General features: G+C 40.4%; 1 protein-coding gene and 1 pseudogene across 1 annotated transcript in view; one reads left to right on the top strand and one right to left on the bottom strand.

The window, feature by feature from the left end:
- Positions 1-11433: 11433 nt before the first annotated feature.
- Positions 11434-24359, top strand: part of LOC139452658 (tyrosine-protein kinase receptor torso-like) — a 381001-nt gene continuing 368075 nt past the window's right edge. The window contains exon 1 of the mRNA XM_071234197.1: positions 11434-11568. Within this exon, the coding sequence (XP_071090298.1) occupies positions 11434-11568 (135 nt within the window). The remainder of the gene's footprint in view (positions 11569-24359) is intronic.
- On the bottom strand, positions 20970-21514 carry LOC139452917 (uncharacterized; annotated as a pseudogene).

The following is a 24359-nucleotide window of genomic DNA, read 5'->3' as shown; positions in this document are numbered from 1 at the left end:
ATAAATATTGGGCAGGATTTGGACGAGGCTACATGCTCACTGTCACAGTTGGCACATTTGATCTGATTTGTGCACTCAGAACTCTCATGAGTCCCACTGCAACGGAAGCACCTTGCCTTGCGAGTGCAAGTTTTGGCCCCGTGTTTTGACACTTGTAATCCCGGAGTGGATTTGGAACATAAACTTCCACTCCAATATTAAAGTAACCAGCTTTGATAGATGTTGGAATTTTTCCAAGGCAGAAAGTGAAAAGATATGTTTGGGTGTTGTGTGATATTGCCATCCTCAGATTTTCGGGTAAACCGCTTAACAGCAGTGACTCCTTGGCGCTTTAATTCAGAAACAATCTCATCTTCTGTCATATCAGAAAGACATCGAGCGCGGTCATGGACAATGCCTCTGCTGGTATTCAGTGTCCTGCGCACCGAAACAACAACCTGGGTGTTAACAAACTGCTGTAGACCCAGCAGATTAACAGATTGTTGTCTCCGTGCACATGCCACAAGGATGGAACCAGAACGAAGACGAGTGACATTTGTTACCTCTCCACAGGCACTTTGGATGCCTTTAGAGATGGCAAAAGGATTTAGTTTAAGTGGACTGCCATCGACAGATGCGATGACAATAAATCTTGGCCAATAATCTGCAATCTCATGTGATAGTTCTTCATCAGACGAATAAGAATCGACATGACGACGTTTGTTTGTTTTGATAGAACCAGACGAGTTGTGTTGAGACATGGTAGAAGTATATTATTCAGCACCTCTGCTCCCCACCCACCATCGAATGTCAACAAGGACGGTGCACAGAGGAAGCCATCCTGCAACACCAGGGCTACAGCGGTGTGATACTCAAGCAATATCAACGCAGGTAGTCAGGCTGGGTCGGCCCTTGACTACAAACTGAAGACAAAAAGAACCAGGAGGTTAATGAAGCCAGATTGGCCCATGAGCCACCGCCTTCTGGCATAGGACTCTAGGCAACAATTGGTGATCTAACTAGTTGTATCAATGTTCAGTATGAGAACACTTTTGGTAAGATATATATTTGTCAGTATTCGAGCTTTCCATGCTCAGGGCATGGCGTGACCAGCCGATTGATAGAATCGGGCCAATTCTACCACCCGTCTAGGTGAAGTAAGGGTCAAAGTGGTGTGTTGGGCAAAAGGAACACTGGTTCCTGGCTCCAGTGCCCTCAACCACCAGAATCCCGTCCTCCATCGACACAGGGTCGCAACCCATGGCAAACAGGTTGCCCAATTTTGTCGCTTCTTACGCCCAGCAATGGGGTGCTGTTGACAAATTTTACCACGAGTCCACACGGGGGTGGGGGGGGGGGGGGGGAGGCGGGCATTAGCGTTACCCAGCACTCACCACAAGGAGGTTGCTCTTCACGAGTGCCTGAATGGATTAGAATGCTTGCCAGCATTTACTCTTGGAGACGGACGCAGCAGCAGCAGTTCTTGGTGGGGGATAACATCGCCAGCTTCTGACGTTGTAACACCCCATGGAAGTACACGCAAGTCAAAGTCGCTATCGGCGCCCGAAGAAAGGCTCTCGTTATCACCAAAACCATCACTATCAGAATCTATAAGGGTCTCAAAAGTGTTATCTGGCTTGGTGGGCAGTTCCTGATACTGACCCCGGACCACACGGAGAGACCGACGATTCACAGTTTTCGTTTCACCATATCCATCAGCTGGTTCAACCACATAGACACCAGAATCAAGTCTCTCTACAACTTTATAGACACGACTGTCCCAAGCATCTTGAATCTTGTTCCGACCTGGTGGATGATTCCGCAACCACACTCTTTCACCAGCAGACAGAAGTAATTCCTTAGCAAGGTGATCATGAGCATCTTTCCTTGCAGCAGCCTCTACCTTCATGCGCTCCCCTGCTTGTTGGTATGCAAGGCGAAGACGAAGTTGATGTAAGCTGACATAGTCCTCAAGAGCTTCAGAAAATGACTCTTCCTTATTGCCAAGCAGGATATCAACAGGGAGCCTTGGATCATGCCCAAACATAAGATAAAAGGGTGAGAATCCAGTTGATACATGTACTTTTGAGTTGTAGATGGCAACCACTTCTGGTCAATGTTCTGGCAATCTCCTTTCTGTTTTGGTGGCAGAGTTCTCAAGAGATCATGGTGCGATTGAATCTTACACATTGCCCATTGCCCTCTGGTTTGTATGGCATCGTGCGGCTCTTGCAAATTCCTTAAACCGTACAAAGCTGAGCTATGATGTTAGACTCAAAATTCCAGCCTTGATCGCAATGTATGCGGAGAGGTGCTCCATACTTCTAGATCCATTCACGAACCAGAACAATGCTTGCTATCAGATGATGGCTCTAAGAGAGTGAAGTCGATTGCAAGAATCTCATTTGGTTTTGAGGCTATAAGGTGATTCATGGGACTCCTAATCGGCGAGGGTAGTTTCGCTAATCAACATCGTTTACAGGACTTGCAGTGACTCTTAATGTCCTTGGACATCCTTGGCCAAAAGCATCGTGACCTAATCAGACTTGTGGTACGCTCCTCACCCTGATGAGCTCACTGATCATGTAGACTGGTTAATACTGTCTTCTTGAGTGCCTGAGGGAGTACCAATTGCTTTAGCTTCCCTTGCTTTGGGTCAGTGACATGTCAGTACAGCAAACCATTCTCTACTTGGATCCTGTCTTTCTGTCTGAGGAGCAGCAGCACATCCTGCCTTTCCCTTTCATGTTCTGCCTTTGTGTGAGATCTATCCTTCTTCCAATATTCTACAAATTTGCTGATTGTAGGATCTTTCTGCTGAAGTTCCACTAACTCAGTTGATGAGTATACAGGCAAGGTTGACTGTGCGTTGCAAGACACTACAGTGGGCTTTGTTCAGATTGTACCTCAACTGTGTGAGAACTGATGATGAATTGACTGGAATATCTGAGCTTGACAGCCTTGACAGAGCGTCAGCAGCTTGATTTGATCGTCCTGGGCGAAACTTAATTTCAGTCAAACTGAGCAAGTTGTGCAGCCCACCTTTGCTCTACTGCTGCCAGTCTTGCTGAGGTCTGAATGTAACTCAAAGGATTGTTGTTAGTTAAGACAACAAACTTTGCTCCAATAAGGTAATCCTTAAACTTCTGAGTCACTGCCCATCTGAGGGCCAATAATTCTAACTTCATGGAACTGTAGTTCATGTCATTCTTCTCTGGAGGTCTGAGTGTCCGACTTGCATTGGAGATCACTCTGCGCTTACCATCTTGATCCTGCATGAGCACTGCCCCTGCCCTTATAGACTAGCATCTTTTTCCACAATGAAAGGCTTTGCGAAGTTGGCGTAACCAAGCACAGGCGAAGAAGTGAGTTTCTCCTTGAGTTTGCTGAAGGACATCTGACAATCATCATTCCAAAGGTTCCTGATCTGCTGGTTGCGTGCTGTATGTGAGGTAGCTTTGGAAGCCTTACCGACTAGCTCATGCAGCGGTTTAACTATTTGGGCGAATCCTTTCACAAACCGTCTAAAGTAACTTTAGGAATGAAGGGAGCTCCTTCACTGAGGGGGCGGTCGGGTAGCCTAGTGGTTAAAGCGTTCGCTCATCACGCCGAAGACCCGTGTTCGATTCCCGACATGGGTACAATGTGTGAAGCCCATTTCTGGTGACCCCCGCCGTGATATTGCTGGAATATTGCTAAATGCGGCGTAAAACCATACTCACTCACTCACTCACTCCTTCACTGAGCTTGGGATCAGTATCAGTTGCAATGCCTTGGGATGAAACCACATGGCCCAAATATTTCACTTCACTCCTCAAGAATTTGCATTTCTGTGGTTTAAGCTTGAGTCCTTGCTGCTGCAATCTGTTCAGAACTCTATCCAATCTTTCCAAGTGTTCTGTGAGGGACTTTGAATATTCAATGTGATCATCCAGATACACCAGTAACAACTGGAATAACAATGTCATGTCTCCAAATGCAGTCTGCATAAGCCTCTGGAAGGTGGGAGGGCTATTACACAACCCGAATGGCATCTGTATGTACTCAAACAGTCACATGGGTGTGATAACTGCAGCCTTGTGGCGATCAGCTTCATCCATAGCAATCTGAGGGAAACCGCTAGCCAAATCCATTGTACTAAACCATTTGGCTTTAGAGAGAACATGGAGTGATTCTTCAATACGCGGCAGGGGAAATGCATCACGAACTGTTTGGGAATTCAACCGATGATAATCCACGCAAAGTCTTAAAGAGTTATCTTTCTTTCTCACTAACATGATAGGTGAGGCATATGGACTTTGTGAGTCTTGTATGATACCTTTGGCAAGAAGTGACTTGATATGTTGTTTCACTTCCTCATATTGTGATGTAGGAATGGATCTTTATGGCTGATCAACTGGCGTTTCATCAGTGGTATTAATCTTGTGTTTTACTGTATCTGTGCTCCCCAGTTCTGTATCATCAGTTACAGACAAGTCTGAATGTTTACGGAGAAGGTCCATGAGGGCTTCCCTCTCTTCAGGCTTCAGTCCACATTTGAGAGATCAATAAGTCAAGAGCAGGATGACTGTCCTTTGTGTTTGGCTTGGTAGACAACCGATGTGTGATTAACTCCTCATCTGGGGATACTCTATCAAATTCAACCTCTGCTTGATTTGGCAACACTGTTACTTCTCTGACCAGACCAATCTTTGTTCCAGGTTTCAGCCTAAGATTCACCTAAGTTTGCCCGTCTCAGGGTAATGACCACCGTCTGAATCGGACAGTGAACTGACAACCATGACTCCACAAGGTAGAGGCTTGTTAAAGGATTCAACACACACTGATCTCCTGTCACTGTTTCCTCTAACGTTCACAATGCTCACAGACTGTGCAGGTACAAAGATATTCTGTACTCCGGCCTCTCTGGCAAGTACTTGAATAGAAGGACGGTTACATTCCTTGAAGGCATCTATCCATTGCACAGGTACAGCACCTGAAAGACTCTTCAGACACTTGAGTCCACGCTCCTTCATCAGTTGTTCCGAACACTCTTTAATAATGTTCATACCCACAAGTCTTGGAACATTAGCCCTGCCAGTGACTTTGACTATCAGTATGCCCCTTTGATTGACAACCCTTCCCAAAACAAACATATCAACTTCAATATAACCTATGTAGGGAATTTCTAAACCATTAGCATCTCGAAGTGTAAGCCAGGTATTGTCTGCATTAAAGACAGTTTTCAAATCTTGAATATGTTGCTTATGGAAACTTTCTGTTATTGTGGAGACCATAGACCCTGTATCCAGGAGGCTTTGAACAACTATGTTTCCTAGCATAATATCAACTGCAGGGCATTCGACAATTGTGCGCTCCTCCAATGAGCCATTAAGCGCCCCAGATGCCACATGGCTCAGTGTAGCGGCGACTCTGCATTCACCGAACTCTGTGTGTCGTTTGCTTGCTTGCGTTCACTCTGATAGGAAACACAGGATTGTAAAGTTGACGTAAAACCTAAAAATTGATAGTGATGATGTATGGATGTTAATGCAAGAAGCGCTGTTGTGAAGATAAATTTAAATACATTTGGCACATTAACATATTTCAACACATTTTTAACGGTAAAATTAGATAATTTAAACGTCAGTAGCATATAACCGTTTCAATTAAAAGGTCTACAAATAGATGTATGACTTATAATAGAAGGTCCTGAAGGGTATTTAGTAAAGTACCGTAACTCGTTACGAAAAAATAGTTCTCGTGATATTTAATATTGGACATTTCCCCACACCCCACTTTTTGTTTGATTTTGGTAAAAGTTAACAAGAGGATTTTTGGTGGGGAATTTGAGGTATCTTGTCAAAGGGGGTTTTGATATTTACAATTCCCCAAATATTCCTGCTGAGTATTGGTGCTTAGTGATGTCAAAGGTAACAAGTTATCATTAGAGGAAATTGGTAGTGAATACTTAATACCATGTATACAAGATATTTTCAGGAGTTTGACCCTTTCTTTCTCTGTGTGTAATTCTGATGGAAAGAAGTCACTCAACCAGTTCAAGCATTCCATGGTAAAAGAAGATCAGACTTGGTTAGAATCCGTATTAATCTGTGACAACTTCCCACTGGTGACATTTGAGTGAACTTGGCAAGTGGTGATAAAGTTTGATATTCATTTTATAATAATCTGTTAAACTGTACATAAATGTGTGTATTAAATCATAAAATTCAAAGGGATTGTTCCCTACACCCATCACAATCTTAATGAATGAACATTAGTTTATTGTATGGATAATTTAAAGATCTCACTAAGAATATGTTTTGCATGCATGGAAGATGGGATTAAGGGAGAAGGGAAATATTTTCCTGAACGTTTCCAATAACTAGTGGAGGAAAATGGAAATGGCTGATCCTGTAGGTAGCGTCAAATCCGTCATAGATGTGACAGATCTCACAGGGTAACATTCAACAGGCTCATTACCTTTTGATCATGTTAACTTTTTTCTTAGCAGTTTAGAAGAAGAGAAGACATTTGAAAAATGAAAGAAATTAATAGTCAATGTTTTTATCATAAAAAATCTCTGTTCAGTAAACATCAGTTATTATTTTAGTATTTTCAAGAGGAATCCCAAACCTTCTCTTACTCCGTTATGATATGTTATGTCAAAGTGAAAACAAAAAAACATTAACGTGCAACAAAACATTTTCCATGGACTTGTTTACTTGCTTAGTGTTGATATACATGTGTTCAGGTTAATTAAAACATATACTGTAACAGCTATAAATGTGTTCCATTGTGAATGCGTGTAATACTTGCATATTGGCTCCCAAGTTCTTTTAATGCTTCGTATGATAACAAATTTGTGTGTTTAATTAACCTAATCTCTTAGGTCAGTGACTGATTTCAAACCGCATGTCTTTGTTTTACAGCCGGTGTCCCAACTCTCGTGTTGTTTCGCCCTCGCGATCAACGTTATCACATTTTAGGTCATAGACATCCTCTTATACACAGCAAATGCGTTCTGAACATATTTTCTTTCGGCTCCATAGTCTGTACGGTCTTAAAAATTTTGGGTTTTGCTATGTATGTGTGGCCAGTGTATCCACAATTAACTAGAATGTTTCATATCTACAAAAATGTATATGCGTCAGTGTGGTTTATCAACACATGTATAACGCTTATTCACGCTTGGTGGCAGACTGAAATTGAACATTATGATAGGGTCAACATGGATAATAGATATAACTTTATTTGCTTTTCTGGCCACAGACCGTGGCACATGAAGATCATACATAAATATGTTTAAGTTACGTGGGCAGGAGGCTAGATTATTTACAGCAATACAGAGCAATTATTGTGTTCAATAAAAGAAAACGTTGATAGATGTTTTTTAACACACTTATTTTGTACTATTAAACAAACTACAATATGGGGTCATTTACTCCAAAGTTCTAACTGTCAGTCGTCTCAACAGGACCATAACGTTTGTTATATATCGACTCCCTATCTCTATGTCTTAAGTTGTTAATCGGTAACTGCGGTCCAAATGTTTCAACTTATTCATCTATTATTGCAAACTTGACTGATTTGTTTACACAATGAAAATTCTAATTGATCACGAACAACAAGCACCTGTATAAGAAATGTAAAAGCAGCCATGTTACATATACACTGTCCAAAAAGCTGGCAATTGTTTTCGCCACAATATAAGTGAAGAAAATGCTGATGTGACGTGACATTTAAACTTACAGACAATACAACCCGTGCGCAACCCGTTGAGCACCCGTGTCACATGCGTGTTGCACACGTTTCTCAACGCATGTTAGGGGAATGAACTTTTAGGCTGTAGTGTATGTGATCATATTCTTAATATTAATGTTCTGTTCTACGCACATATAAACTCATCTATTTTTCTTTGAAGAATTTTCCTGTGAAGACGGATTCGAATTATTGTTCTACGTTTTAAAAGAAAAGAAATCACATTCAAATTTGTTAATAAAATTCGTGCCTAGCATTTCTTTACACAAGCAGCGGTGACATGTACGGTTAAAATCATTCCATGAGATGTATGGCAGCTTGATATTGAAAGACAAAACAATGGTATTTCGGTCTTGACGAGTATTATTTACACAGAAAGAAGATTGGCCAAACTGTTGTTAATAAATCTATAAAATCACATATATCTTTACCTGTATTGTTGCAGCAGCCTGACGGTGGATGGGCAAAGTAAACATCCTCGATTGAATAGTCATCTGACAGAGATAGAAACCTTTTCGCGAACACCGGTATCATCACTATTTGATAGTGATTCATAAACATATGCTCGTGACATAGTCGGAATTGTACAGTAGACTCTTTTCTCTTTTATAAGATTTCTTTTGATAATGGGAATGGTTCTTTTTGTCGGTTCTATGTATAATACATTATTCTTTACTCAATACGTGATATATGTGGGTACTTACATTACATGAACGTGAGACCCGTGAAGATCTGGATTAGAATAGGTCTTCAGCAAACCATGCGTGCCGTAACAGGCGTCCATGCTTGTCGTAAGAGGCGACTAACGGGATCGGGTGGTCAGGTTCGCTGACTTGGTTGATGCATGTCATCGTATCCCAATTGCGTAGATCGATGCTCATGATATCAATCACTGGATTGTCTACTTCGATTATTTACAGACCGCCGTCATATAGCTGGAAAATTGCTTAGTGCAGCGGTAAACAACCAAACATAAACGTGACAATTACCTCTAATGATAGACTGTAGCGGTCTCCATTGTATCATGATAACATGTACATACTGTCTGACATAAACCTTAACAAGTAAACAAACAAAATGAATCAAAATTGACTCCAGTAAAGTGATAAAAACGATACCAGAGTTGTTTAAACATCAAGCTAGAGAAAGAAAACATATCTGGTATTTCTTTTCTTTTGTTAATTCCTGTTTGAAATTGTAAGTATATATGTATTCAACTACATGTATGAAACAACTACCCCCGTGTGAAACAGCTACCCCGTTTTCTTATGTTAACCATGACCTGCCAGACCGATATACACCCTACAGTGTGAGTTAACAGACATTTGGGGGCTTCTTGGGTTTCTGTTTGAGGCGGATATGTTTTTGTAGTCAATGCCTCAAGACATTCAACTCCTTTATCTCTGAAAGATGTAGCCAAACATTTTTTGGGAACCCAGAACAAATTGTCTTTCGGAAGATCCAGTGTGCTGTGTGTAAGGATTGTTTTACTTATAGCAAATCCTGGGGACAAATTATTTTTTGTCTGTATTCTTGGGAACAGATGATTATTTTCAACACCACTTGTAACAAATATAAAGAAAGGGTTTACGTGCGCAATTATATATTTTAAATGTTGATTCTGTGTATTAAATACGATTTTTTACGTCCCGCGGTACCGCGTTGCTGAGTCCCGAATAACCTCTAAATAGACTCCAGAATCCCGCGTTCTAAAAAGTGGCTTTGCAGCCTCACTCTCATTAAATTTCATTGGTCTAATGCCATTCGACGACGTCTTCTTCCAAATCTGTTTTTAGAAACGGATCACACGGCACGCGACAAACTGAAGTTCCAGTGGAATATTTTCTTTAACTGGCAGCACATGCCTTCAACAGACTTCAATTCAACGGGTATCCGTTTTCGGAAGCCTGTCTCACAAATTTATCGATATTAAAACAATATTCTCAATGTTCGGTAAATCCTTTCGTTGGTACCTTGTCATTTTTCAATAATATTTTCATCGTGAACATAGCGAGAAGATGCACTTGTCTGTCGAGAGTGTGGTCTGTGCACGCTGGCTGATTGCGTTCACACACGGAATAACGTGGTCCGATATTGACAATGTACTTTTATAGTCGCTCACAGTTTAACTTTGTTTTAAAATACTTATGAATAGAGAACTGGCGCAACTCCCAGTTGTTAGTTGAAGGTAAGTCCCCGTTATTCAGACAGATAATCAGAGCTCCAGATAAGCTGCGTATCTGCGTAAAATACGCATCGGTAATGCAGAAATACGCAGTAAAAAAATCCAAACGTATCACATACGCAACGAACATTACAGATAATCTACAAAAATAAAACTTGTGGGTATGATCCAAATATTGTGAGGTAACCCTGCGTATTCAAATAGCAAATCAGCAACTTGTTTTGATGTTATAAACGGGCATTCAGTCAACCTTGCCAAACTCCACGATGACAGTTACATCACGATCATTTGCCATCACACTCTCTTGTGGAAGTATCGTGGTATTTTTGAGTCCTATAAAGTTCTCTAACCCACACGACACCAGTTTGCAGGGACTAGATGAATAGTGTTTTTAAATATTTAACTTAAATACCCACATGTGTAAAAACTAGTTGTTAACAGAAATTTGAATACCCAGATAGAATAACTGATACCCAATGATTTTAAAATGCATGTGTAAAATACCCACAACACCAAAAGCTTATCTGGAGCTCTGGATAATATCGATTGTGTCAGGCATTGGACTAAATTATCTCTGATATTCTGTTTATTAATAGCGAACAATAAGCAAGAAAAACAAACTTATGAGATGATGATAGGTGGGCTTTATACCGCTAAATGGCCAACTTAAATCAACTATCCAGAATAAAGGGGCTCTCGTTTATGACCTCACTATGTAGTTTCAGATGTTTGTAAGATTTCTCACCTGAGCATAACTCGTTAATTGTTCAATTTTTCTTTGTGAATCTCTGTATTGACATCAATCAAGTGAAGAACTTGTGCTTTTTGTTTTGTATTTCGATGACATTCATGAATTGATGACGATTGTTTTCTGGTATTTTTCTTTAAAAGTCTTTCAATGTTACCATTCATGAATGCTCAGTTCATACATCAAACCCAAAATGGTTGAACATTTGTGGTTGAATCTGTACCATGGTATTCCATGGTGAAAATGAATGTTTTGCATGGTGTTCCATGGAGATTTTAGACTACCATTGAGATTTTAGACTACCATTATGAAGAAATAGACTGCAATGGCTTAGCATGGTATACCATGACAATTGTAGTCTACCATGGTAAAACAATTAGCATACCATGGTGTTTATAAACTACCATGATAAAACAATCAGACTACCATGGCTTAGGATGGTATACCATGGCAATTGGAGATTACCATGGCTTAGCATGGTATACCATGACAATCGTAGACTACAATGATGTGGTCCTGAGTGGAACCACGTGAATGGTCACTCAAAAATCGATACAGTTGGATGCAAATGAAGAAGGAAGTAACAGTACTGTAGTTTAGCTAGATATGATTAAATCAATTTAAAAATGCCTTTATCTCCAGTGTATGCTTTTCATTACCTGCACAACAAAACTAATGTTGCTGTTTCTTTCTTTGTTACAGGGACGCTCACATGTAGTGACATGCATTTGGAAATGACATCTTCTGATGTACTCAGAGCTTTTTGACTGACAACTGAAGTATGGATATGATGTTCATTCTACATATTTTGAGTGTGATTGGTGTTGGAAACTTGTTGTCTTGGAGATGTACCGGTGAGAAAATATTCATCGAATACTTAGTGAAGGCGCAATGTCAGGCAAGGTGCAACAGATTGGTAAGTGTATTCATGTGTCCAAATAACATGGATGACATGCAAACACACCCATATATCACACAAAGTCAAACATTATTCACATTTATTATTCTTTCACAATAGCTGAGATATTATCACAACAATAAGCATGTTGGTTATATAAAGACCTGATTACTTCTATTCTTGTTTTCTTTTATACAGACTATTTTTGAACATCAACATTGAATCTATAGATAGTCAGTGGTCAATATGAAAAAATAAATAACAATATGATTTATTTTATCCAATTTTTCATTCACATAACACATATTCATAATTGGCATTCTAGTTCTGTTGCTTCAATGAAGTTGAACAGCAAAATGCAAAGACTTCAGAAGTAATATTTACTTTTAGAAATCCAATTTAAGAAGCTATAATACTTTGCCCTGGTCAAGTATTTGACCTTAATGCTGCCAAAATGCCCACTGAGACAAAAGATAAACCAGAAGAGGTATAAAGTAAACAAACATGAAGGCATGGAAAGGTCTAGTAAAAATGCTGCTTTACAGGATTTTTGGAGGAGAGCAGCGTATCCAAGGTTCGTATGGAGTAGCTAGTATAGCAGAAAGGACGACTGATAAATTCCGCTTTGGGTAGATCTGTGGAATACGAACAACCTCTGGGATGAATGCACGCATGAGTTTGTTAAGCACCAGATGAGTTCCAATCAACAATCCATCGCTGGAGGACGGAATGGAGGGCGGATCTGTATCCTTCAATAGTTCCATGTCAGAAGTTATTTTCTGTCATAGGTGTAAAAAGATATTCGCAACCATGAGAATGTGATATTTGTTAGACCACATGTGTCTCCACTGAATGAATTTGTCCCATCTGTTGTCGTAAGGGTGAGTGGATGACGATCTCCATGATCTTGTAACATCAGTAGAGGCAGCTTGAGAGAACCCACAGGCCTGCATTCTCTGGGAGATACTTTCCAGCCGGTGAGGTGGAGGACAGGAAGATTGGTGTAAAATAGCCTCGACCTGGGTTGACGTGAGGTGGAAGAGGAAGTGGCTCGTCCATTAGGAGCAATAGTAGTCTGAGATACCATGTCCTGCTTGGTAAAGTTTGAGCAATGAGGATGACAGTGCAATTAGTCACTTCAATCTTCTGTATGACCTTGTCTAGGAGAGACCATGGATGGAACGCGTAGGCGAACAGGATGTCCATCCATGGATAGTGAGTGCATCTATCTGGAGAGCTCTTGGATCTGGAACAGGGCTGACGTAGACCGGAAGTTGATGGTTGAGACAGGTCGCAAAGAGGTCCAGATGTGGGGTGTCCCAAATGCAGGTTATCCAGGTAAAAACGTCTGGGTGAAGAGTCCACTCCATGGGTACGATCCTCCCTCTCCATGATAAAGTGTCCGCTGGTATGTTGAGTTTGCATGGAATATGTCTCGCTTCCATCCTGCAGTTGAATGAGTCGGTTTAGGCAAATAGCGGAGTAGTTTCCGTCATCAGTGAATGGGACTTGGTTCTGCCCTGTTTCTGAATGTTGGCCACCACTGTCGAGGTAATCAGAATGGATGATTTGATGAGACGATCTTTCCAAGTCTGGAGAGCATAATGGATTGCTTTCATCTCTCTGTAGTTTATGTGTAGAGCTGTTTCCATCTCAGTCCATGAACCCTGAACTTGGAGGTCATCCGTGTGAGCTCCCCAATCTGAATCCGAAGTGTCTGTGAACAGGTGGTGTTCAGGAGCTGGTAATGTGACAGAAATCCTGGACATGACATGATCTCATTGAGTCCCCCAGATTAGATCTTGGATCATGTGGAGAGGTATGAGTACCTGTGTATCCAAGGTCCGAGATCATAGGGAGTTGATCCAATTCTGCAGTGGGTGTAATTGTAATCGGCCTCTGTGAGTCATCTTGTAGTGAGGACAGCATTCCCATGAGAGACATCCACCATCTGATCGATCTGGTAGGTTGGTCTTAGGCTGAGTGATCATGGTGATGGACTTGAACTGGTCCTCCTGGGGGGGGGGGGGGGGGGGGGGGGGGGGCAAAAGATATCCCGTGCACAGAAGAAATCTGGCTAAGATGTAAACTTTGTCTTGTACCTGTCAAATCTCTGGTGAGGAACCCCAGATCAGACATGAGTTGGGTGAGGAATGTCACATCCTGACTAAGCTGGGTGTGTTCCTGATTGGCGGCAAGGAAACCGTCTAGATAGCCATGAAGTCGTACCATCTTTAAATGGGCAAAGTTGATGACTGGAGCCGTTATTCTGGTGAATAGCCAAGGGCCTATTGATATGCAGTTTACTGCAAAACGGAGGTACCTTTGTGACGTGCGGTGAACTGGCACATGGAGACAAGCATCCTTAAGGTCGAGGCTGATAACCAAATCTCATGTTCCAATGATGAACGTAGCTTCCTGACTGATTCCATCTGAAATCTTGGAGGCTGGATCAGGTACTTCTTGTTGAGTGTTTTGAGTTCGATGATCATTCTCATCTCAGTGGAGTTCTTCTTTGGAACTAAAAACACCGGGGAGTAGAACCCCCTTAAAGAATCTGTCAATGACTTGTCGTAACGCCGGCATGCCTGGTAGGTTTCTTTTCCTGGCGGGATGTACTTCTTACAAGGCAGTTTGTGGTAGGAGGAATCCCTGGCCGGTTCCCATGATCTTTTAGGAGGGAACTGCGATCCATGCACCTTGACTCCAAAGTTGATTGCAGAGACTTGGAATCTCTCTGTCATGTCTTGTCAGACTTCATCCAAGATCGTGCCCACATGTTGTTGTTAAACAACATTGATGATGTGACTGGCTGTGACATAACTGTTTAGCATGCTTGCAGACAGCCCAAGATGTGACTTGAGACAGGAGTTGTTGTCGCTGAAGCCATAGAAGCTGGGAGGCAGTCCAGACTTGGCGAGGAACCCATTCAGATAAGTACTGATGTCCATAGAATAATTGTAGATAGGTCCTTGACTCAGCTAGCCGGGAGAGGGAGTTTGGTGTTAGTGGTCTTCACTATTTTGCTAAACTCATCATCAAATGGCTGTGTTCCCGGGAACAGTGATGCATGAGTTTGCTACAGCTTCTTCCTCTTAGTCGGGAGGGAAAGTTGGTCATCATGACGGAGCTTCTGCATCATCTCGTTCATCTGGTAGAGGATCCTGGTGGTATAACTTGGCCAAGGTAGAGAACGGTGAATATGAGATTTTGATGAAGGAACATGGCATCAAGCATATTCAGGCATTCCGGAGGACACGACTGTTCCGTCCATGGCTTTGTAGTCGGCATGAAATGGTAGCTGGGGTCTATCTGGCCCATATTCCTGCAGATCAATGCTTCCATGGAGTCCTGCTGTTGGGCTAACAACTTCTCCAGGGTGTTGATCTGGAATTCCAAGGCTGGATCTGGTTGGGGTGTCGAAGGGGTAGACGGCGTAGAGATGGTCTCCTTGGTGGAAGATAGGATCGAGTCCACCTTCTTCTTGGCAGCCTCCTTTTTGTTTGACAGTCACCTTGACTGAGGAAGGGACAGCAGGTTTGATAGTGACATGATCTTGCTTCTTGGATGCAGACAACATTTATGAAGAAAAGAAATTGATAATTTGTGTTATATTAGTAAGCAGTGTAAATGGGGATGTTTCAAGATTTTGCCTCAGTTTGATAGCCACACTTGGACTTCTCAGGAATGACATGTGTTTCCTTACCGCTGGGAAAGTTTGATGACACATTGATCTCTTATGTCAAAGGTCAATGTCATGTTTGTTTGTGGCCTAACTTGTCTTTTGGTAGGGTGTCTAAGTTGGAAAAAGGTTGTTCATGATCTACATATACTACATTTTCTCCAGATTTCCTTTTTCTACAGAAGTTTTAGCAACTCTTATGCATATGGTAGTTTTATCATTGTAATATTTTTGTCAATGTTATATTAAATTCCACCAAAGGTTGTCATATTTGGTTTATATGCTGAATAGCTCTTTGAAATGTCTCTAAAATATTTGTCACTGATATTGAAGGTCAAATTCACTTTCAGGATTAAACACTCTAAAGTGACAACTCAAGAGGTTTTGAAGTGTAAGGTCAAGGCAATAGGTGAAGGTCATTCATTCATAAAGCATTTTTTTCATTATCACTAAAATGCCTATTTCTGGAGATATTTGTGAAGTATATGTATTATGGATGTAGTTCTTATATTATTTGAAAACACATATTTTAGCAGGGGTTACAAGTCACAGTGACCTACTTTCAATGAGGAGCATAAGCCATATTTTCATTGTTACAAATAATTCTGGCTTAGGCCATCATAATTGGTTTATTTTCTGGATAGCCCTTTGGAATTGTTTTTGAAATAGTCGCTACTGATATTGAAGGTTAAATTAACTCTTGATGTTTTTGAAGACTTTCAGTAAAAAATTCACAGTAACTGAGAAATAGCTCACTGTAGTACAATGAAATCTGGTACATGTCACCCTTAGGGTGGGACATATTTTGTTTCGAACTTCAGTGAAGCTAGTATATCTAGATATAATAAGTACTAGTACCGTTACAAATATTCTTCTCATGTTACCAGGACCAAAGGCCCAAGTGAGCACATAGTCGATGACTTTATACTTTTTCTCAGAACAAACTGGAAGTCTGAACGTGACATTTAAGGATATCATCATACTAGAACTGATTTTTGTTCATTAAATACACTTAAAAGAAACATCTAAAAAGAAATATATAAGAAATTGAAAAATTGTCTTCTCCAAAAGTTAGTGCCTACAGATCACAGCTTTCAGAGGATATCTGGAAGGTTTCTGGAAAACGGAGCCTACACCTTTTTATGCTGTGGGAGATCCCTAAGGTGACTAGTCAAATTGTTCCATACGTAAAAAAAATACTAGAATAGCAATACGCTGTACTAATGTGCTACATGTGGTTATTATTATTTAAAATATATATATAGTAAAAGGTGCAACTGAAATAACAAGATATTGGAAAATATTGTTGCTAAAACAATCATTTCAGATACAATTTCTTCTGACCATTTCATCAAAACTCATTGAAGTTGTACTTATCATTGTGTACTTTTTAACTGAATCACCAGTTGATTGGAAGAAAACGTGTGCCCAGCTGATTGCTGTTTCTGGTTTAGTTTATGAGAAAATACACATAGCAATCATAATCAGTGCATATAAAACAATACCTTGGAGAACTGGAAATCGTCATATCCAGTAATGTTTTATATCAAATTTCTTATTTTATTGACCAAGTTTGTCACCTGAATTCACTGAAGGGATATGATGTGTTTTCTTAAAGCGCACAACACTCAATAAATCTTTTTTACACTAAAAATCATAAACAACTACTATTCTTATCTTTTTTTCAAACTGTGAAACGTACATCATAGATCATGTTAGGTAAGCAGAGCATGTACTGTTGTGTTGGTCATCTACCCCTAATGACTCCACCTCCGGTAACACTCAACAGCAGGAGACATTGCCAGTGCCGAGAGGACATCACTGTCCTCTGACAATGTTGATATTCTAATTTTTCTAATTGAATTATTCTTACTGTGAAGTACATTGATTATTTTCTGGTGTTTTGAAATTTGAAGTGTTTTGAAGGAAAAGTTGGAGAAAGTTCTACTTTAGAGCATAACAACTTCAGTAGTCCTGTTATAATAAAGAATTTTGACTGTTCCAAAATCATGAAAGGTCCAATATTGACATGCTTTAAGTCTTGAAACTTAATAAAATTTGGAGTACTGTTATCTGTTTTTGTTGTTGTATGGTTGCGAATCGAGATACATATCTCATCGTGACCAGAATATTGAGATGTGTATAGTATCGTGACCTTCCTGTGTCGTTGCTGCCCTAGTTGCCTAACCTATTACCAGAGCTGATTGAACAATTTTGTGGTGCACTTTGTGGTGCACTGTCATTCAAGCTTAGGCTTAAGCTGTGCTACCATGAGGTCCTACTCAGCAGGCATTCGAATCCCTGGATCAATGGACAGCTTCCAAGATTACAGACTATTTTAAAAGCAAATATTGACAGTAGCGAGTGGCTTCGCCTAGGTGAACACTACCAAGCTGACTGTCGTTCATCTCCCGATGAATGTTAGTATGTCACGTGATTGCGTTGTGAACTGCGTGGAGACATACAGAACTACTTTAGGGGAATTCCCCGATGTCTAAAAATAACATTAAAAATAATTAGGGAAAACTGAGAGCGACATTGATTTAGGCGATGAATGACAGATCAGGAGAAGTGCACTTTAGCGGGTGCACTTTTTCAGATCCAATTAGCGCTGTGGGGGCTCGAACGCGCTTCGCCGGCTCTGCTAATTAATGTGTTAATTGCGCTAATTAGCCAACGCTCTACCACTGGACCACAGGCACTATCACATGTAATCAGTGCTCGTTTAACGGGTCATTATTAGAGTCCCCATTGACATGCATGCGTTATTCAGTAAACAATGAATTGCGCATGCGTGTGACGTCATGGTCCGCTCTCCCATTCATCTTTTCTTGAAACCACACCCGCAATTGTTTATGTCAACATGACCAACCAATGGTATTAACCAGATTAACGCTTGAAAAGGTAATAATTAATGGCTAACCCTTGCCCAAAGCAAGCTAACCCTAATGACCGAAAAGGGGTTTGGGATCGTAAAGACATGTAAGTTTCCCTAAGACCGAAATCGGGTGTTGGATCATAAGGACGTGTAAGTTTCCCTAAGATCGAGAACGGGTGTTTGATCGTAAAGATGTGTAAGTTTCCCTAAGACTGAGAACGGGTGTTTGATTGTAAAGATGTGTAGGTTTCCCTAAGACCGAAAACGGGTGTTGGGTCATGAAGCGAGAGTCACCAGAGCGTGAGGCACAGTAACGGTATAACGAGACAGTGTTGGCACTATAGCGCAGTAATTGAGCGGATGGTAGAGCTCGGGCTGCGCCTGGTAAACTGCATTGTTGCCGACAGATCATGTATATGTTGGGTCACTGAAATGAAGCTTCCATTCAAAGCTATAACAGAGAATGCTCGACATACCAAAAGAAATCACCAAGTTCCACACTATCGTGCCTCAGTAAATACAACCGCACTGCCTCAAGTGGTAATCCCCATCATCAGCAGCCGTAGTATGACTCAAACACACACCAAAAGTTCACAGAATGTTAATATGTATCCACTTTCAGCATGAGCCGGGTCTGGATTTCTTTCCAATTCCAACGCTACTTTACTGGGTGCAACTTGTATTTCAAGCGAATGACATTGGGGTAGCCGCCATTTTCTGCCGTTTGTAAAACCAAGGGATGTCACTCCAAATTTAATGTTTGGGACGGATGACGTCACGACTCACCGCGTTGATATAGTTCGCTTTCAATAATTAAAGTCTGATGTTTAATGGATTGTTTTGTTATGATTTATGTATCTGTCAATATAAGGATTGAAGTTGTTATTTGTTGACGTTCATCAGCTGATGAAGACAGTGCCTCACGTCAGCAAATTTACCATGAAGGGCTTCTCGCATCATGCAATTTGCTCACGTGAGGCACTGTCTTCATCGGCTGATGAAGGACAACAAATACAACTGTTAAATTTACTTCAATCCTTAATTCAAGACACTCCTCGGGTGGCTCAAACCTGGAGACTTCCTATTACGTTGGAAATTCTCATATGTTCAGTACTCAGGCAAGGTTTATTTTAACGGTTGACTACTGTGATGTTACAATCAGTGTTCACCTTAGCATTCTACACGTTTCTTAGATGTGGAAACATCATACTAACATCTGCTGACATACCAGGTCATGTGATTCAATTTTTGGGAAGATGGTGATCTGATTGTTTCGTTTGATATGTTAGAGTAGTGAAACCTTACATTTGCTTGTGCACAGAGAACTATTGCTGGTCTTTATTCTTTGCCATAATGTTTCTATTGTTTGCCTTACCCTCCATGTACATGTTTCAGTAAAATTTCATCTGTAGCACTTTTGTCTAATTTACTATTTTCTTGGGGATTCTCATCTAATAATTCATGCTGTTAGTTACAAGTCATGTAATTAATAACTTATCAGTATGGCCTTAATGTCCTTCTATGAACCTCATTAGGATAATCTTACCCGCATAATAATAGTAAATTCTTTACTTTATACATTTTTTTGCAAATGCAATTCAAATTTTGGTTATTAGTGCATACCCAACTGTCATGATTTCCTCTGGTAGCTCACAGTGGGTCCCAATCCTTGGGCACATTTAAGCTCAAATATGTATGTATGTTTTCTAAGGTGCTATTTGATGTAGTCAAATATGCTCATGACTTTTCTATATCTGCATGTGTTATGCATTTGTATTTAGCTTCATCAAACCTAGGTGGGCATGATTGAAGCTCAATCATGTAGCACTTCATTTTTTTAGGTAAGAATTCCCCAAATGCCAAAAAATCTTATACGAGCGTTTAAATAATTTTTTTATGTGACCGAGAATGCACTTCGCAAGTAATCAAATGTTATTAGTCATGTCACTTTTGGGTGATTTCTTTTCAAAGGGAGGCTACTCTTAAAATCCTAAAGCAAAGAGGATGATTGTAATTTAATATTAACCAATTAGTTCGAATAGTTCAGCACACAAATAATTAGGTCTTTCAGGTATAACAGTATAGCTTCAACAAGCATGGTACCAGATATAGGTATGCTAGTATATCGTTATTATGGCAGAAGTCAACAGTCTTGATACTCTCAATTGATGTTTATTGTCCGTTATTCCTTGACAATAATAAGTGAAAAGCTCATTCGTTTGGATCTGTTTTTCCTTTGAACATTAGTGTAGAATGAACAGTGTTGAGGTTCAAGAAACTAGAAAAATAACAAGAAAATGTGCTAAGTTACAGTGTAAACAGTGAATTGGCTAAGTTGTTACAGATACAAAATTCTACAAATAATATATCATTTGAAGATAAATGATAGCTTCAATATTACTCTAGATGTACACACATTGTATAAATATGAATAAGCAGGTTAAAAACTTACATCTGTGTTCTGCAATAGTTCATGACATGTTTCTCCAACATGGAGACCTTTCAAACTGAAGGTGACAGTGGATGAGGTCACATGACCAGAAACTAATCCCATGATGCAACACAACTGATTATTAGTCACAAAAACTTTTGCCTGAACCTTGGATCGAACCCTGGAACTTTATGCTGCTAGTCCAGTGACATAACCAACAGACCATTGTTAAGGCTGATATATATACATGAAATTCATAACATTTTTGCATAACAGATTTGCAACATAAATTATACATTCTGCACTAACACACTCGGCATCTTAAACAGACCGGGCTGTTTAACACAAATATAACAAAACAGTGCAGAAATCACACGCTTGTATATACAGACACACTGGTTTTTGACTGATGGCTAAATTTGACAAAATCACGACTTGCTGGATAACAGCAATATAAGCTTGCTGATAGGTCGACGAAATTCACCAGTTTGAGTTTTCAGTACAGCACTCCTGACAAAACCCTTCTGATCAGGTTCAACAGACATAACACGAGCCATGGGCCACTGAAGTCTCGGTAAACCATCATCCATTATCAGGACAATGTCAGCCACTTGGATATTCCGTTCTGGGATCGTCCATTTTTGCCGTTGCTGCAGTGACACCAATACTCCTTTCTCCATCTGGACCAAAAGACATTGGCCAAATATTGGATCCGTCTCCACCTTTTCCGCATGTAGACATCATTCTTCAGGAATTGGCCAGGAGGTGATACAGACACGCTAGTTTTCATCTGTAGGAGATGATTTGGAGTAAGTGGACATAGGTCATCAGGACTGTCAGATACTGTGGTTAGTGGCCGGGAATTGACAATTGCCTCAACTTCGCACATTAAAGTTCGGAACGATTTATCATCCAAGCGTTCATTGAAATCCTTCAAGAGAGAAGTCAGGGTTTTTCTAACTGTTCTGATCATCCGTTACCAGATGCCACCCATGTGACTGGCCGATGGAGGATTAAAATTCCATTTGATGCTACTTTTCAACAGGTCGGATTTGATACTATCTTGATCCATTTCTGACACAGCCTTCTGTAGTTCTCGTGAAGCGCCTGTGAAGTTGGTGCCATTGTCACACCATATCTCTGAGACTTGTCCTCTACGTCCTATGAAGCGTCTTAGAGCATGAATAAAAGAGTCACTGTCAAGTGAATTTGCCATTTCAATGTGCACTGCTCGGCTAACTAAACACGTGAAGAGTGCCCCATAGCGTTTTACGTACTTGCGTCCATCTTTGATAACGAAGGGTCCGTAAAAATCCACACCAGTAAAGGTAAAGGGCGGAGCAGGATTGACTCTCCCAGATGGCAAGTCAGCCATTTTCTGATCACATGTTGAACCATGCAGACGTCGGCAGGTAACACAGTGTGACAAGAAGTAGCGGACAGCAGAGTTAGCCTTTATAATCCAGTAGGTTTCTCTCAGCATGGAAAGTACATGGTTACTCGTCCTGCATGGGCTAGCTTTATGTGCTGGTCTGTAATGATCAGTGACGTCACGTGACTTCTCTAAGGAAGTATAACTGGGTGCTTCATCTCCTTGGGGATATTAGCTCTGCCAATGCGACCCCCGACTCTGAGAATTCCACTTTCAAGGAATAGGTCAAGTTTATACACTGAACTTGTCCTTGGAACTCGGCCTTGTGTACCTTCACATCCTTGAAGCAGTTCAAACTCTTTGCTGAAGTGTATTGTCTGCACAAATTGAAGAATACTCTTCTCTGCTCGACTGAGGTCCTCCACAGAAAGAGATCTATTGCTTTTAGCATGCTTCTTATTGTTGTATTGATGTTCATCGCTCCGTGACTTGAGTGAGTCAAACAATCTGTGATATATGGCTACAGCACGCTTGAGACGATACCAGCTGGAGTAATGTTCCAACAATTTATTCACAGTGTTGTGAGAGCAGTCATCCGTGATTCATCGGTTGCTGTGACTGTTTCTTCAAGCATCTTCTCATCATGGATAAGATGTGGCTGTACTGGCCATTCTGATTCTGGAGAAGAAAGAAATTTGGGCCCATGAAACCAGTTCATACAGGTAAGCCGGTGTGATGCAGATACACCTCTGGATGCAACATCAGCCGGATTGCTTTTTGAATGTACATACTTCCACTGAGTAGGTTCTGAAAGGTGTCTTGACACAGTTGGCAACGAAGACTGGAAATCTCTTTGTTTCATTGCTGATATAGTGTAACAGCATCGTTGAGTCTGTGTGGTAAGTGGCACTTTCAGGTGTAGTCTCCAGTTTCTTCATTATTAGTTGTCCGATGTGAATAGACACAGTGGCTGCAGTTAATTCCAACCTGGGAACAGTGATAGTTTTCACTGGAGCAAACCTAGACTTTCCCATCAAGAAAGCTGTGTGAATATCGCCTTCATCGTTAGACATTATTTTAAAAAGAATTACAAATAATATCTGTCATCACCCATTTCCCAATGATAGTGGCTGTCCGCTCACTAACATGAGGAAATACCTCGGTTTTCAAAGCTTCGTATGAATAACACATACGTCCTGCCATGTCGGTATACATTAAAAAAACTTAAATTGTTTCACCGACAAAATCTGCTACAAGGTTCGTGATTAGTCAAATTTAAGCACGTGACCTAAGGCAGCTAATCAAATTACAGCAAAGATAATTTGGCGAAAGGTTTGTGTTAAATCATGTTATTCTGAACGTTTTAGCATGAAATCGCGATCTATATTAAAAATATGGAACTTTATGGATGCATAGAGCTAGGTTACGAGCTGTGACAAAGATTTCTTATGCATATATTTTAGCATTAAGACATCCTGTCCGAGCCGAGAAATCCAGGCGACGAAAGCCGAGATGTCATTTTACTTACGATATGCGATTGCACGAAATGTTGGAAATAATAACTAAGATGTCAGTTTGGCAACTTTTATAGATACATTTTTGATGATTTTATTACTTTGTAAATAAAGACGTTTCAGCCCGTGAGGACCCGTTGTCGAAGTGTGTCCGAGAATTTTATTTTCAATAACATTGCGGGAAATAGTGTCAAGTGAATATATTTTTAATCTATAGATAAAAAAAATGATAAAATCAAATGGAATAGGTACATTGTGAAATGTGATAGATTTAATAAATGAATGATATGACAAGTAGGTTAATATAATTATAAACTATTTTGACGTGGCTTGGACGGTTTACCGTGCGGTGTGACTTGTGGCTTTGAACGGCCAACAGTGTTGAAATAGTTAAACTGGTCACTACTGCGCTTTGCGTTGACAAGCTTTGATGGTATAAAGAAGGATCCCAGCAAGAAATATCAGAGTGACTTCCCTTTGCTTTACGCTCGACGAGGAAAAGAAATCTTTTTTTGTTTGAACTTTTTGTCGAAAAGATCGGCGGTGATAAAAAAAAAGGGTAATTTTCATTTTTATTTTTTTTTAACATTTGGACTTTGAAAGAGCGGCGCATCCGTAAACCAACAAATAAAAAAAATGTCGCCTAATAATAAGATGTTTATATCAAATGAAAAAAAAGCCATTACTATACCTGATGGGTATTACAGCGTATGCTCACTCAATGATGAAATTTTTAAGCCTTTGGGAGCTAGTCTCACACAAAATGAGTGGAATGGGATGCTGATATTAAAAGCTGGAGAAAAGGATGTAAAGCTTTTCATGAACTTAGCAGTTACACTTGGATTTGCACTCGGAGATATCACAGTAATCAAGACATCAGCACAGGGAGTTAAATTACCCGATTTAGTTCCCTATAAAGAGTTGTGTATCCA

Source organism: Haliotis cracherodii, unplaced genomic scaffold, assembly GCF_022045235.1.
Source record: "Haliotis cracherodii isolate W230 unplaced genomic scaffold, xgHalCrac1.p SCAF_9, whole genome shotgun sequence".
NCBI classification, from domain to species: domain Eukaryota; kingdom Metazoa; phylum Mollusca; class Gastropoda; order Lepetellida; family Haliotidae; genus Haliotis; species Haliotis cracherodii.
Note: the sequence above shows the minus strand (reverse complement) of the source record. Positions and strands in the feature narration are given on the sequence as shown.